The following is a 16201-nucleotide window of genomic DNA, read 5'->3' as shown; positions in this document are numbered from 1 at the left end:
CCAACTACACATTATCTCTGTTTATTCACAAAATGCTGGAGTAACTCAGCAGGTCGGGCAGCATCTCGGGAGAGAAGGAATGGGTGAAGTTTCGGGTCGAGACCCTTCTTCAGACTCCAACTACACGTTATCTCTGTTTGCTTTGTTGTTACCTTCTCCCAACTAACAATGATCTATTCTACATTTTCCTTGATCCACATTCCCTTTGTCCTGTTTTCACACTTTCCACTTCCTTATCCATGTACTTCCTTATCTATGTACCTCCCACTCCCCTGACACCTCCAGTTTAAATTCAATTTGGAATATTTTGGAGCACCAAGAACCAAGAACCAGTCTCAAGAAGGGTCTCGACCTGAAACGTCACCCATTCCTTCTCTCCAGAGATGCTGCCTGTCCCGCTGTTACTCCAGCATTTTGTGTCTATCTTTGATTTAAACCAGCATCAGCAGTTCCTTCATACACAGGCATAGGTTTAAGCTGAAGGTGGAAAGATTTTAGAGGGATCTGAGGGGGAACCTTTTCACACAAAGGGTGGTGGGTGTATGGAACAATCTGCCAGAGGAGGTAGTTGAGGCAGGTACTATCACAACATTTAAGAAGCCATTGACAGGTACATGGATAGGACAAGTTAGAGCGATATGGGCCAAACACAGGCAAATGGGATTAGTATAGATGGGACATGTTGGTTGGCGTGGGGAAGGCCCTGTTTCCACACTGCATGACTCTATGACTCTAAGTTATTTCATTTGTGTCAGCATTTCAGTGGAAGAAGAGATTAGCATGCTGAATCTTCCTAAAAGACGAATATTGAATTTGTGCCAAGGTCTCAATGGGCGATCAGGATATTGAATCAGAATCAGGTGCCATAGGGTACAGGAGTAAATACTGTACTGCTGCCTCACAGTTCGAAGAATATGGTTCAATTCTGACCTCAGGTGCTGCCTGTGTTAAGAGTTTGCATGTTCTCCCCTTGTACATGTGCATTTCTCATGGATGCTCTGATATCTTCCCATATCCTGACATTGTGCTGGTTGCTATCAGGTGTAGATTGGTAGCAAAAAAAGGAGAGCAAAACATCACCTATCCATGTTCCTCAGGGATGCTGCTTGGCCCGCTGAGTTACTCCAGTATTTTGTGTATTGTTTTTTGTAAACCAGCATCCGCAGTTCCTAGTTTCTTTGAAGTATCCAGGCTTTAATTCAAATAGCTAAACTACATCTTGAATTAAAGAGCTAATATCAGTAAAGTTGATTGTGAAACAACTGGATTGGCACTAAACACTACATGGTTCACTAACATCCTTCAGAAGAGGAAATCTCTCATCCTTACTAGTCTGGTCTTTGTGTAGCTGTTAACTGCTTCCACAACTCAGGCCTTGCCAGCAATATCTACATTCCGGGAATTAGTAAAAAATTAATTTTATTTTACTAAATGTAAGTCTATTTTGCAGACTTCCAACTTTGTCAAATTGAATGACTATTACTTTCCAATAGAAAACTGTCCATGTCATTGGTCAGGTAATGTACTCGATAAGGGTAACTAAGCAATTATTTTTAGTCATGTACGTCATGATTATTAAAATATTTGCCAAGGAAGTGATACATCACTGGGAAGTCCAATCACAGATGGATTCGGACCAAGGGATTAATTTCAGTGCCAAAATCTTGAAATCAGTTTGTAAAGTAATGAGAATTATGCAGAAAGGAATGAGCTGTTTGCCTTTAGCAAAGATCAAGGAACATAGTGGCGAGAAAAACAGTTAACATTTCCTATTAAAACCTTTCAAAGCCTTTCCTTTCTTTGCTAAGCCGTCTGGGCAAATTACATATAATGCACTAAAGCTCCAATAATTTGGCACCAATTGTTTGGAAATCCCAATGATATAGCATCTAGCTCACACTTAGTGTAAATGGAGAGTGTGAATGAAACCAGATATGCAGCTTTTTTTGACAAGCTGAATCTTCAATGATTCGATGTTTCAATGATACTTTATTGTACCTGGATACAGCAAAATTATTTTGTTTTGCATTCAATCCAGTAAAATCACACAACAGATAAGCACAATCACAGGTCAGCACAAAAGTGCAATGATTGGAATATAAGAATAGTAGATAGACACAAAAAGCTGGAGTAACTCAGCGGGACAGGCAGCATCTCTAGAGAGAAGGAATGGGTGACATTTCGGGTCGAGACCATTCTTCAGAATAGTAGACTTGACCAATGCAATACACAAAGAGTCGCCACATTACTGGCGCCAACGTGCCCTTCAAGTTTCAAAGTTCTTAAGAGTACAGAGTCAATAGACAATGGAGTAGGCCATTCGGCCCTTCGAGCCAGCACCACCATTCAATGTGATCATGGCTGATCATTCACAATCAGTATCCCGTCCCTGCTTTCTCCCCATACCCCCTGACTCCGCTATCTTTAAGAGCTCTATCTAGCTCTCTCTCTTGAAAGTATCCAGAGAATTGGCCTCCACTGCCTTCTGAGGCAAATTCCACAGATTTACAACTCTCTGACTGAAATAGTTTTTCCTCATCTCCGTTCTAAATGGCCTACCCCTGATTCTTAAACTGTAGCCCCTGGTTCTGGACTCCCCCATCATTGGGAACATGTTTCCTACCTCTAACGTGTCCAATCCCTTAATAATCTTATATGTTTCAATAAGATCCCCTCTCATCCTAAATTCCAGCATATCCAGTCTTCCACATACGACAGTCCCGCCATTGCGGGAATTAACCTAGTGAACCTAGGCTGCACGCCCTCAATAGCAAGAATATCCTTCCTCAAATTTGGAGTCTTATCTTGGACTTAAAGGCCCATTGTCCTGGTGGTTGCAGGGCCCTATTTATTTCAAAGAAAGACACAAAATGTTGGAGTAACTCAACGGATCAAGTCTTAAGAATGTACAGTAACTACTGAAAACATCCTGATCAATGCCTCCCAAATACACATATCCTTGCACAGAAAGTGCACATGTAAAAATCTACTGGCTGCATTTCTAAACCCTGCAAGGAAATCATTGACAGTCTTTTAGCAATTAACGCTAATGTCTTGTCAGGAAAGAAATTCGATAAATATAGAAATTAAGAACTGCCGGTTTACCAAGGGAATTCTATAATACAGTCACCACCGATATTCCGGCACTGTTGGTTCCAGAGCCTTTCTGGATTATCCGTATTGCCAGACCAAAAGAGGTCACAGCTTCCGAGAGAAATCCAACGGTACACGAACAGTATGCCTAGGCCACCGAGGAGCAGAGATACTGACCCGTCAAGTTGGCCTCAGAAGTCTGCTATGGGAACAGATCTGCTGGCTCCGGCGGGCTGGAATTCCAGAGACCTGGCCGCAGAGGGCAAATTAAAACCGCCGATCGGCCGCAGAAGTTTCGATGAGGTAGAGATTGGCCGCCTCACCCGGCCTAGACACCACATCTTCGGGGGGGATTCCTGGGGGGGGGGGGGGGCGGATTCAAATGCGCTGTGAAGAAACATTTCCGTATCGTAATTTTGGCTGGATTAATGGAAGTGCCGGACCACCAGTTGCCGGAAAATCGGTGGTGGAGCTGTACCATGTGAGACCCCGGCCATCAGAGTCTGTGCCTTGAGCTTCTGATAGAGATTGGGTTTGTGATCCAGATTAGACATGGGGATTCATTGCCCCATGGTGCAGGTATGAAGCCCAAAGTATCAAAGGTCAGTGTGGGTGTTATTTGCAGCAACCTACATCAGGGCTGCAACGTTGAAACTTTTTATTCACAAAATGCTGGAGTAACTCAGCAGGTCAGGCAGCGGGTCAGGCAGCATCTCAGGAGAGAAGGAATGGGTGACGTTTCGGGCCGAGACCCTTCTTCAGACTGATGTCAGGGGAGGCGGGACAAAGGAAGGATATAGGTGGAGATAGAGGGAGAACTGGGAAGGGGGAGGGGAAGAGAGAGACAGAGGAACTATCTAAAGTTGGAGAAGTCAATGTTCATACCGCTGGGCTGCAAGAAACATCAGTCTGAAGAAGGGTCTCGGCCTGAAAAGTCACCCATTCCTCTCCTGAGATGCTGCCTGACCTGCTGAGTTACTCCAGTATTTTGTGAATAAATACCTTCGATTTGTACCAGCATCTGCAGTTATTTTCCTACCCTCCAATACCTGTATCCTCCTATCACTTGCCAGGCTTTGTCCTGCTCCTCCTCTCTTCCAGCTTTCGTCCCCCCTCCCCCACAAGGGGCCGTCTACACTACGGTGGAGGAGGTGCTGTACAAGGCGTATGAGGGTAGATAAATCACCTCAGCCTCATTTGATATATCCACAAATTCTTTGGGAAATTAGAGAAGAAATTGCAGGAGCCATGGCTGAGATATATGAATCATCATTAGACACAGGTGAGGTCCCAGTGGCCAATGTTATGCCTCTATCTAAAATATATATGGATCAAGAAGTCAACTCATATACAAACTTCTCCGATAATAATAGTCAAAACATGGTTTAAATTCCCAATTGCTTGGTGAATCAGCATGCTATCTTTCAGTGATTTGTGCTCAAGGATGCTCAGATCTTTTAACACCAAGACCTTTGAATTATTCACAAAATATTTAGCCTTTTGCATTCTACCAGAATGGATGATCTCATAATTGTTCTCATTATGTTTCATTTGCCATATCTTTGCCAATACACCTAACTTGATGTGTAGAGTTGAAGTTGGAATGTTGGACTGATTACTATGCTTTGATGTCAAGAATGTGGTTGAATTCAACATATGATTTGTACGATGGAATGGAAGCATACAGAGCCTTGCTAGAATGCTTACCAGTAAAGGAAGAAACAATCTAAGGGCACAAAGTGCTGGAGTAACTCAGCAGATCAGACAGCATCTTTGGAGTACATGAATGGGTGAAGACGTCACCTATCGACTTTCGCCTGACCTGCTGAGTTACTCCAGCACTTTGTGTCCTTTTGTGTATTAACCAGCATCTGCAGTTCCTTGTTTCTACAAGGAACAATCTAATCCTGTTGGGTCTTCTGTTGGGTTGCATCAACAGTAACACACAAGAAGTGCTCATTCACCATAACGTAACAACTTTGATCTGGTATGAAAGAGTGAATTTAAAACCAAGCTCATTGAAATCAGCCTGCTTAAAAATATTCATAGACAGTGTCTGTGAATCCCTCATAAATTGCAATATTTATTCAAAGGACAGGCATATGGACAGGAAAGGTTTAGAGATATGGGCCAAATGGTTGCAAATGGAACTAGTGTATTTGGTACGCCTTCGTTGGCATTGGCAGGTTGTGCCAAAGGGCCCGTTTCCGTGCTGTATGACTCTGTGACTCTACACGCTGCGGTGCAGTTTTCGTGAAAATATCCTCTTGTGTAGGAGACGGATATTTCTCCATGTAGCTGAATTTTCAGGTTACAAATTGTTAGAAATGATTCTACGCTGTTGCTCTTCTGCCCTCCAATGGACAAGATGGGTATTTGGAGATAAAATATTATACATCAGAAAGAAAGATGTAATTCAATCTACACATCTGTTAACATTAAGACAATTAAACATATTATAGGGAGTTCCCACATTTCTAATTTGCATCTGAGAAATGGCCTTACATTTCAGAATGTGGAGTTTACAGCTAAAGTAGAAAATAAAGCAAGATTAAAATGGTATAATTTAGATTTTCAATGTTGAGAAAACACCAACATTTATACAAGTAGAAATAAGGAACTGCAGATGCCAGTTTACAAAAGAAGACATAAAGTGTTAAATAACACAGTGGGTCAGGCAGCATCCCTGGAGAAAGGGACAGGTAACATGTTGAGTTGGGATCCTTCTTCAGACTGGATAATTTTTCAAAATTCTGTTTTATCAATAATATTTTGTATTATTGTTGTCTGTGAAATTGCAATTTTAGCTGTGAAACCATTCCCACAAACAATGCTCAACATAAATATGATGTGGCAGATTGTGACATCCAAACTGATCTATAAAGTGCACTATAAAATGGGCGCACGATGCTCCAGTAATGCACTCTCTGAATCATGCAGAGCTGTACTCTGGTGCAACATCAAGAAAGAACAACCCCTAACTCATTAAATGTGACCGTCAATGTTTGTAAACTTCTCATTGCCATTGTGAAGGTTGTCCAAGTCTTTCTATTAGTTCATTTTGTTAAAGTCTACAGGAAACACTATGACGAATCTTTAAGGTCTCTATAGTTTCTCAGTATCTTTATGTATCAACCTGTTTCTCCCAGACACAGTTGTGTTTGCAGGTAGACACATAAAGTTGGAGTTACTCAGCAGGTCAGGCAGCATCTCTAGAAAAAAGGATAGGTGACGTTTCGGGTCGAGACCCTTCTTCAGGCCTTCCTGTTTGCAGGTATTCCCTTAGGAGCACAGCATAATGGGAAGAATAGGCAGATGACTGGCCCATTAATTCAAGGAGAAATTCTCCTAACTAAACCTCTGCCGGAACTAATGTGTGAGATGTCTTTGGACATTTTGCTGAAACATGCCATCTGAAACATTCAGCCTCAGAGCAGGAAAGTTTCCTGATACGAAAAGGTTAACACCATCTCATGGTTTTCCATCTCATTGCATTAGGGAGGTTACTGTCACTTTCCATTCAACGGAGCAGGCTAGGTTGCCAAAACATGGAACACAGAACACAGTGCTGCCACCAGGACACTGGAACTTTAAGGCCAAGATAAGACTCTATTTTACGAACTTGAAACTTGAAGGGCATAAGATGGTGCCAGAAACATGGCAACTCTTTGTGTACTGCCTTGGTGAAGTCTACTATTTTTTACATTACAATCGCTGCACTTTTGCATCTATTTATGATTGTGCTTATGTATAGTGTAATTTTACTGAATTGTATGCAAACAAAGAATTTTACTGATTTTAGGTACATGTGACAAAATCACTGCTGTAATTTCTACATGGTGAAACCAAAATGTATAAAAATGGCCTTTATTAAAATCTGACAATGTACACTTTAACCACATGTGGTTTTTTTCTATTACAAATCGCAAATTGTAGAGTACAGTGGCAAACAAATAAATGATGGGTCATTGTCCCAAACATTATGGAGGGCACTGTACTTTGCCGCAAGACTCAAGTTTACAGATGCATATTAGATCTTGAAAATTGTTTCAACCTGAACGATGCATATCAAAGTATGCTGATGATATATATATTTTATGGATATTATGACACATTAGAATTATCTGTTTGGAAGCTGATAATTATCACTGACTTTCCATTTTGCTCTCCATTGCGGCTCCAAACACGTGTATTGTGTTCAGTTCTGGTCACCAAGTTGTCGGAAATATGTTGTCAAGCTGGAAAGAGTACAGAGAAGTGTGTAGGAAAGAACTGCAGATGCTGGTTTAAATCGAAGGTCAACACAAAATGCTGGAGTAACTCAGCAGGGAGAGAAGGAATGGGTGACGTTTCGGGTCGAGACCCTTCTTGACTTCAGACCCTTCTTCAGGGTACAGAGAACATCTACGAGGATGTTGCTAGGACTCGAGAGTCTGAGCTATAGGGAGGGGTTGAGCAGGCTGGGACTCTATTCCGTGGAGGGCAGGAGGATGAGGAGTAATCTTATAGAGTTGTATAAAACCATGAGAGGAATTGATTGGATAGACGTAGAGTCTCTTTTGCCCAGAGTACGGAAATAAAGAACCAGAGGACATAGGTTTAAGGTAAGGGGGGAAAGATTTAATAGGAATCTGAGGGATAAAGTTTCCACACAAAGGGTAGTAGGTGTATGCGACTAGGCTTGTATACACTGGAATTTAGAAGGATGAGAGGGGATCTTATCGAAACATATAAGATTATTAAGGGGTTGGGCACGTTAGAGGCAGGAAACATGTTCCCAATGTTGGGGGAATCCAGAACCAGGGGCCACAGTTTAAGAATAACGGGTAGGCCATTTAGAACGGAGATGAGGGAAAATCTTTTCAGTCAGAGTTGTGAATCTGTGGAATTCTCTGCCTCAGAAGGCAGTGGAGGCCAATTTTTTTAATGCTTTCAAGAGAGAGCTAGATAGAGCTCTTAAGGATAGCAGAGTAGAGGGGGTATGGGGAGAAGGCAGGAACGGGGTACTGATTGAGAATGGTCAGCCATGATCACATTGAATGGTGGTGCTGGCTCGAAGGGCCGAATGGCCTCCTCCTGCACCTATTGTCTATTGTATGGAACCACCTGCCATTGGAGGTAGTTGAGGCAGGGACTATCGCAACGTTTAAGAAATAATTTAGACAGGTACATGGATAGGACAGGTCTAGAGGGACATGGGCCAAATTCAGAAAGGTGGGATGAGTGTAGATGGGACATGTTGGTCGATGTGGGCAAGTTGGGTTGAAGGGCCTGTTTCCACCCTGTATCACTCTATGACAGAAACAGATTATGCAAAGTAAACCAGTGCAACCATGTCGACCCTGCAAAATAAGCCCTTTGACTTCTTTTGTATTTTACCTCATAAACCTCCTCAGGGGGGTGGGGGGGGGAGGCGTCACTTCGAACAAGAGTCAGGAGACGGACTGAAGATGGCGGGCGACCTGCAGCAATACTGGGACGGAGCGCACGTAACCGTTGAGCGCGCGCCCGCCACCTGTCACTGCGCGAATCCGCCGTTGGGCGCGCCCCCGCGACCGGACGCTGCGTGAACCCACCGTGCGCGCCACTGCGACCGGACGCTGCGTGAACCCACCGTGCGCGCCCCCCGCGACCGGACGCTGCGCGAACCAACCGTGCGCGCCCCCCACGTCCGGACGCTGCGCGAATCCGCCGCTGGGCGCGCCTGCGTGACCGGACGCTGCGTGAACCCACCGTGCGCGCCCCCGCTGCGGACGAGTAGCTGCAAAGATGGCGGGCGGCGGAGTGGTTGCAAAGTACAGCAGCTTGACAGCAGTTGCATTTGCCGTTCACAAAACGCGAAATAACTTTTCCGTGGGTCGAATATGAGTGCGTGCCGGGAAGTAACGTGATCTATTTGCTTTTCCAGGTCTGCCATGTGAGGCCAGGGCCAATCTTTACCTTGCTTAAGGTGCAGAGACTGGGATCTCGGCCTTTGACGTTGATTTCATGGTAAGTGAGAGGAGAGAGATAGGGATACAGATTGATAGATGGATACTGCGAGAGACGGCCGTCTTTGGCACGCTCGATGGTGTGAATTACAAACGAAAAAGACGAGGAGACGAGGTGATTGTTAATGGCAAATACCACAGCGTCTCAATTTTACATAGTGGATGATGCCTCCTTAATTGCAACAAATATGACTGATCAAAGGTCCCATCGTCTATCTATAGGGGAAAAAACTACAGATGCTGGTTTAAATCGAAGGTAGACACAAAATTCTGGAGCGGGTCAGGCAGCATCTCGGGAGAGAAGGAATGGGTGACGTTTCGGGTCGAGACCCCACTTTCAGTCTGAAGAAAGGTCTCGACCCGAAACGTCACCTATTCCTTTTCTCCTGAGATGCTGCCTGACCCGCTGAGTTACTCCAGCATTTTGTGTCTACCTTCGATTTAAACCAGCATCTACCATTTTTTTTCCTACACATCTTGCCGCTCCACTGCGAATTCTCCTCAAGGTATGTCTACTTTGAAGAAGTTCTCCTCCTCTCTTCGACAAGAGTTTAGCAACATGCTCTCTCTCTGCTCTCCCTCTGTGATTCCTCCTGCTCTCCATCGTCTATAAATGTTTTCCAGAGATCCTGCCTATGGATATATCTCTCTCTCTATATATATATATGTGTGTGTGTGTGTGTATTCTCCAAAGATGCTGCCTATATATACAGGATATACAAATAGTACATACTAAATGTATATAGTACTTGTCATACTTTGACTGAAAGAATTACTCCAGCGAATTGTGGATGCAGCCCAGACCACCATACAAACCAACCTCCCTTCCATTGACTCCATTTATACCTCACGCTGCCTCGGCAAGGTCAGCAGCATAATCAAGAACGATGAAAGAATGGGTCAACTGGGCTTGTATTCACTGGAATTTAGAAGTATGAGAGGGGATCTCATAGAAACATATAAATTTCTTAAGGGATTGGGCATGCTGGATGCAGGAAAAATGTTGCTGATGTTGGGGGAGTCCAGAACCAGGGGTCACAGTTTAAGAATAAGGGGTAGGCCATTAAGGGCTGAGATGAGGGAAAACTTTTTCACCCAGAGTGTTGTGAATCTGGAATTCTCTGCCACAGAAGGCAGTGGAGTCCAATTCACTGGATGTTTTCAAGAGAGAGTTAGATATCGCTCTTAGGGCTAAAGGAATCCAGGGATATGGGGAAAAACCAGGAACGGGGTACTGATTTTAGATGATCAACCATATCATATTGATGGCGGTGCTGGCTCGAAGGGCTGAATAGACAATAGGTGCAGGAGTAGGCCATTCGGCCCTTCGAGCCAGCACCACCATTCAATGTGATCATGGCTGATCATTCTCAATCAGTACCCCGTTCCTGCCTTCTCCTCATACCACCTGACTCTGCTATCCTTAAGAGCTCTATCTAGCTCTCTCTTGAATGCATTCAGAGAATTGGCCTCCACTGCCTTCTGAGGCAGTGAATTCCACAGATTTACAACTCTCTGACTGAAAAAGTTTTTCCTCATCTCTGTTCTAAATGGCCTACCCCTTATTCTTAAACTGTGGCCCCTGGTTCTGGACTCCCCCAACATTGGGAACATGTTTCCTGCCTCTAATGTGTCCAACCCCCTAAGAATCTTGTATGTTTCGATAAGATCCCCTCTCATCCTAAATTCCAGTATACAAGCCTAGCCGCTCCAGTCTTTCAACATATGACAGTCCCGCCATTCCGGGAATTAACCTAGTAAACCTACGCTGCACGCCCTCAATAGCAAGAATATCCTTCCTCAAATTTGGAGACCAAAACTGCACACAGTACTCCAGGTGCAGTCTCACTAGGGCCCGATACAACTGCAGAAGGACCTCTTTGCTCCTCTACTCAACTTGTCTTGTTATGAAGGTCAACATTCCATTGGCTTTCTTCACTACCTGCTGCACCCGCATGCTTCCTTTCAGTGACTGATGCACTAGGACACCCAGATCTCATTGTACATCCCCTTTTCTTAACTTGGTATATTCCTGCACCTATTTTTTCTATGTTTCCATGAATACAATACAATACAATATATCTTTATTGTCATTGTACAGGGGTACAACGAGATTGGGAATGCGCCTTCCATACGATGCAATAAATTAATTAGCTAATCAGTATAAATTTATACAACCCAGTGAAACAAAATTAGAAACAGTTTTAAAACAGTATAAAGTTCAAGTAGGTCTGTGCCGGTTCACTGTGCGATGTGACCCGGCTCAGCAGGACCGGTTCATAGCACCTATGGCCCTGGGGATGAAGCTGTTCCTGAGCCTGGAGGTGCGGGCGTAGAAGGCCTTGTAGCATCTGCCCGATGGCAGAATTTCAAACAGACTATTGCAGTGGTGTGAGGAGTCTTTGTGAATGCTGGTGGCTTTTCTGAGGCATCGTGTGTTGTAGATGTCCTCCAAGGCTGGTAGCTGTGTTCCAATAGTCTTCTGAGCTCTATGGACTACCCGCTGAAGAGCTCTCGTCTCTGCCTCCGTGCAGCTGAGGTACCACACAGGGATGCCATGCGTTAGGATGCTCTCTATGGTGCAGCGGTAGAAGGTCGTCAGCAGCTGGGGCAGACCAAACTTTTTCAGTGTTCTCAGGTAGAACAGTCGTTGCTGCGCCTTCTTGACCAGCGCAGCGGTGTTAGTGGACCATGTGAGATCCTCCAAAATGTGAGTGCCCAGAAACTTGAAGCTGGACACTCTCCACCACACAATCGCACCCTACCCACTCCATCTTCTCTCCCATTAGTTAAAAGATATAGAAGTGTGAAAACGCACACCTCCAAATTCAGTGCCAGTTTCTTCCCAGTTGTTATCAGGCAACTGAATCATCCTGCCACAGCCAGAGAGCAGTCCTGAACTACTATCTTCGACAATCCTTTATCAGACTTCGCTGGCTTTACCTTGCATTAAACGTTATTCCCTTATATATCTACACATTGTAATTGGCTCGATTGTAATGTATTGTCTTTCCGCTGACTGGATAGAACGCAACAAAAGCTTTTCACTGTACCTCAGTACACATGGCAATAAACTAAACTGAATGCTCTGCTTTGTTGCAGGTGACGGTTTTAAGATGGCGACAGCAGACGGGGATCAGCAATCAGATCGTAACTCTGAGCTGTGTGATTTAAAACAGAAAGTCATAAACCTGGAGGAAGAATTAACATCTTGTAGAAATCAGCTTCTGGTGTTGCAGGAAGAGTTAAATCATACCGAAGTCCTATACAAAGACACAAAGAGTCGCAATGAAGAGCTGTACAAGCAGGTAAGCCAAATATCCAAAGAGACTAGTGCCCACAAAACTCAAGTTTACAGATGTGCATTAGAGATTAAAAATATAAAATTAAAGTGGCATTTGCTATAGAATGGAGCATGTCAAAATATACCGATCGTCTATTTAATGGATATTATGACACATTATAATTATCTATTTGGAATTTGTTCCCGAGGAAGGAATATGGGAGGAGGGAAAGGGTCGAAGTAGTTGTGAGTCCAGGTTAGGCACAGTAGAGAGGGGAGAGAAAGGGAGGGTGTGGGGGAGAAAGGGGAGGGGGGTGGTAGAAGATATCTAAAATTGGTCTGGTGTTATCATTTGGAGATGGGATATAAAGGAAAAAAGTATTGATGATGCATGAGGGAGAGAGTGAGAGAAAAGAGACTAGATGATGCAGACACAAAGCTGGAGTAACTCAGCGGGACAGGCAGCATCTCTGGAGAGAAGGAATGGGTGATGTTTCGGGTCAAGACCCTTCTTGGACTCGACCCGAAACGTCACCCATTCCCTCTTTCCAGAGATGCTGCCTGCCCTGCTGAGTTACTCCAGCTTTTTGTGTCTATCTTCGGTTTAAACCAGCATCTGCAGTTCCCTCCTGCACTGTAGATGATGCGATTTGGTGCACAAAATAAACTGCTGGAACTCTGTGCAGGGAAGTGGATAATCTAAGTTTCCTGTTGAGACCTTTCATCTGGATTGCTAAATGAAAAATTCTTCACGATGGGCATACCTTGAATAGACTTTGCAGTGGAACCGGAGCAAAAAATATACTGCTTGGGGGAACTTAGTGGGTCGGACAGCATCTGTGGATGGAAATGGACAGTCCAAACATGCCAGTCGAGATGAGAGATTGATTGAAAGGTACAACATGGAAACAGGCCCTTCAACCCACGCCGACCATTGATCACCTCTTTTGACGAGAAACATCAGCTGTTTATTTCCCGCCACAGATGTTGACGATACTTCATATTTTCAGGAAATTTGTTGTAGACTAATTAAGTTAAAAAGTGGCAGGTGGAAGAATTTTTGACGGAAAAAGCTTAGGTTTTGTTTGATTACTATTGTCTTTGTTTGCATTGGTAGATTAGTTGATGAATTAAGATGTGGCTGCAAATCAACAATACCTTAGCCAGTTGAGAAATGTGATGACATATTATGATTCGAACCACATTTTTTTTTAAAAGCAGATAATAACATTGACAGATAAATGTATTTGAAAAGTGTTTTTGCACAGCAAAAAGAAAGGTGAGCTGGTATGTTGTGTGAAACAGGCAGTGCAGTTTGAAGATGGAGACCTAGTTGTGGAAATAAAATCAAATGTTGATGATCTTTGAAAGAAGTAATTGAAGGTTTAAAGATGATCTGTAATGCTTTTTTTGATGCAGATATATCAGATAGAAAGACTCGAAACATATATGGATCCTTTGCACTTTTTTCAAGAAAAAAGACCGAATGGTATTCATTAACTCGACAAAACACCACAAAGAGAGGTGTCCACTTGATCACCCCAATGATATATTGGCATCTACATGCCTAGTTTTTGTTGGCCCATAGTTGAACTGTGTAAAGGCATCTTAGATTCTCATGTGGCACTGGGATTGGGTTTCGTAGTTAAACATTTAGCTTGTGTGTTTGTTAATGTATATATAACCTATTACTGAATATGAAGTTATTGTCCTATAGCGTAAGTGTGTATAAGCAGTTTAGATACTACTTTGGCATTGGGCTTGGTTTGATTGATTGAGCGTTTACCCTGATGTTATAGCACAAGCACTTTGTGCTTTAACTTTAATAACATTTTAATGATAGGACTTGATATGTAGTTCATGCAGAATATGTTTTCCGGCTGGGAAGAACAAATAAGGGTTTGTGAATAGGATACAGGCAGTCCCTGCATTATGACAGTTCCGGGTAATGGAAATTTGACTTTGCGGAATACGCAGGTCGCTACTAAACTTGTAGGTGAAGTTAGAGACGAATTTGGCCATACCGCAGTGAGTATATGGATGCAAAAAATATGGTGTATATGGTGTAAAAAAATTCACTCATGAAATTTGTATGAAAAGTAAATGAATAAGCATAATTTGGTTTTCAACTCTTATTTCTTGACACGTGCTGATGATGCAACTTTGCGTTATGGAAAATCAGGATATGGACAGTTTCGTAGAAACGTAACCCCCTGTAACATGGGAATTGCCAGTAGTTAGTGCAGTTTTGGTCTCCAAATTTAAGGAAGGATATTCTTGCTATTGAGGGCGTGCAGCGTAGGTTTACTAGGTTAATTCCCGGAAGGGCGGGACTATCATATGTTGAAAGACTGGAGCGACTAGGCTTGTATACACTGGAATTTAGAAGGATGAGAGGAGATCTTATCGAAACGTATAAGATTATTAAGGGGTTGGACACGTTAGAGGCAGGAAACATGTTCCCAATGTCAGGGGAGTCCAGAACAAGGGGCCACAGTTTAAGAATAAGGGGTAGGCAATTTAGAACTGAGATGAGGAAAAACCTTTTTCAGTCAGAGAGTTGTGAATCTGTGGAATTCTCTGCCTCAGAAGGCAGTGGAGGCCAATTAATAGACAATAGACAATAGGTGCAGGAGTAGGCCATTCAGCCCTTCGAGCCAGCACCGCCATTCAATGCGATCATGGCTGATCACTATCAATCAGTACCCCGTTCCTGCCTTCTCCCCATACCCCCTCACTCCGCTATCCTTAAGAGCTCTATCCAGCTCTCTCTTGAAAGCATCCAACGAACTGGCCTCCACTGCCTTCTGAGGCAGAGAATTCCACACCTTCACCACCCTCTGACTGAAAAAGTTCTTCCTCATCTCCGTTCTAAATGGCCTACCCCTTATTCTCAAACTGTGGCCCCTTGTTCTGGACTCCCCCAACATTGGGAACATGTTATCTGCCTCTAATGTGTCCAATCCCCTAATTATCTTATATGTTTCAATAAGATCCCCCCTCATCCTTCTAAATTCCAGTGTATACAAGCCCAATCGCTCCAGCCTTTCAACATACGACAGTCCCGCCATTCCGGGAATTAATCTAGTGAACCTACGCTGCACGCCCTCCATAGCAAGAATATCCTTCCTCAAATTTGGAGACCAAAACTGCACACAGTACTCCAGGTGCGGTCTCACCAGGGCCCGGTACAACTGTAGAAGGACCTCTTTGCTCCTATACTCAACTCCTCTTGTTACGAAGGCCAACATTCCATTGGCTTTCTTCACTGTCTGCTGAACCTGCATGCTTCCTTTCATTGACTGATGCACTAGGACACCCAGATCTCGTTGAACTCCCCCTCCTCCTAACTTGACACCATTCAGATAATAATCTGCCTTTCTATTCTTACTTCCAAAGTGAATAACCTCACACTTATCTACATTAAACTGCATCTGCCATGTATCCGCCCACTCACACAACCTATCCAGGTCACCCTGCAGCCTTATTGCATCTTCCTCACAATTCACACTACCCCCCAACTTAGTATCATCTGCAAATTTGCTAATGGTACTTTTAATCCCTTCGTCTAAGTCATTAATGTATATCGTAAATAGCTGGGGTCCCAGCACCGAACCTTGTGGTACCCCACTGGTCACTGCCTGCCATTCCGAAAGGGACCCATTTATCCCCACTCTTTGCTTTCTGTCTGTTAACCAATTTTCTATCCATGTCAGTACCCTACCCCCAATACCATGTGCCCTAATTTTGCCCACTAATCTCCTATGTGGGACCTTGTCGAAGGCTTTCTGAAAGTCGAGGTACACCACATCCACTGACTCTCCCTTGTCAATTT

At 43.7% G+C, this 16201-nt stretch overlaps 1 protein-coding gene across 1 annotated transcript in view; it reads left to right on the top strand.

Annotated features, from left to right (window-relative positions):
* The first annotated feature begins 8827 nt into the window (after window positions 1-8827).
* Window positions 8828-16201, top strand: part of aggf1 (angiogenic factor with G patch and FHA domains 1) — a 41784-nt gene continuing 34410 nt past the window's right edge. The window contains exons 1-3 of the mRNA XM_078397105.1: window positions 8828-8888; window positions 9002-9084; window positions 12186-12391. Coding sequence (XP_078253231.1) covers window positions 12200-12391 — 192 coding nt within the window. The 5' untranslated portion in view covers window positions 8828-8888; window positions 9002-9084; window positions 12186-12199. The remainder of the gene's footprint in view (window positions 8889-9001; window positions 9085-12185; window positions 12392-16201) is intronic.

This window comes from Rhinoraja longicauda, chromosome 3 (genome assembly GCF_053455715.1).
Source record: "Rhinoraja longicauda isolate Sanriku21f chromosome 3, sRhiLon1.1, whole genome shotgun sequence".
NCBI classification, from domain to species: domain Eukaryota; kingdom Metazoa; phylum Chordata; class Chondrichthyes; order Rajiformes; family Arhynchobatidae; genus Rhinoraja; species Rhinoraja longicauda.
This window is presented reverse-complemented; position numbering and strand designations above follow the sequence as displayed.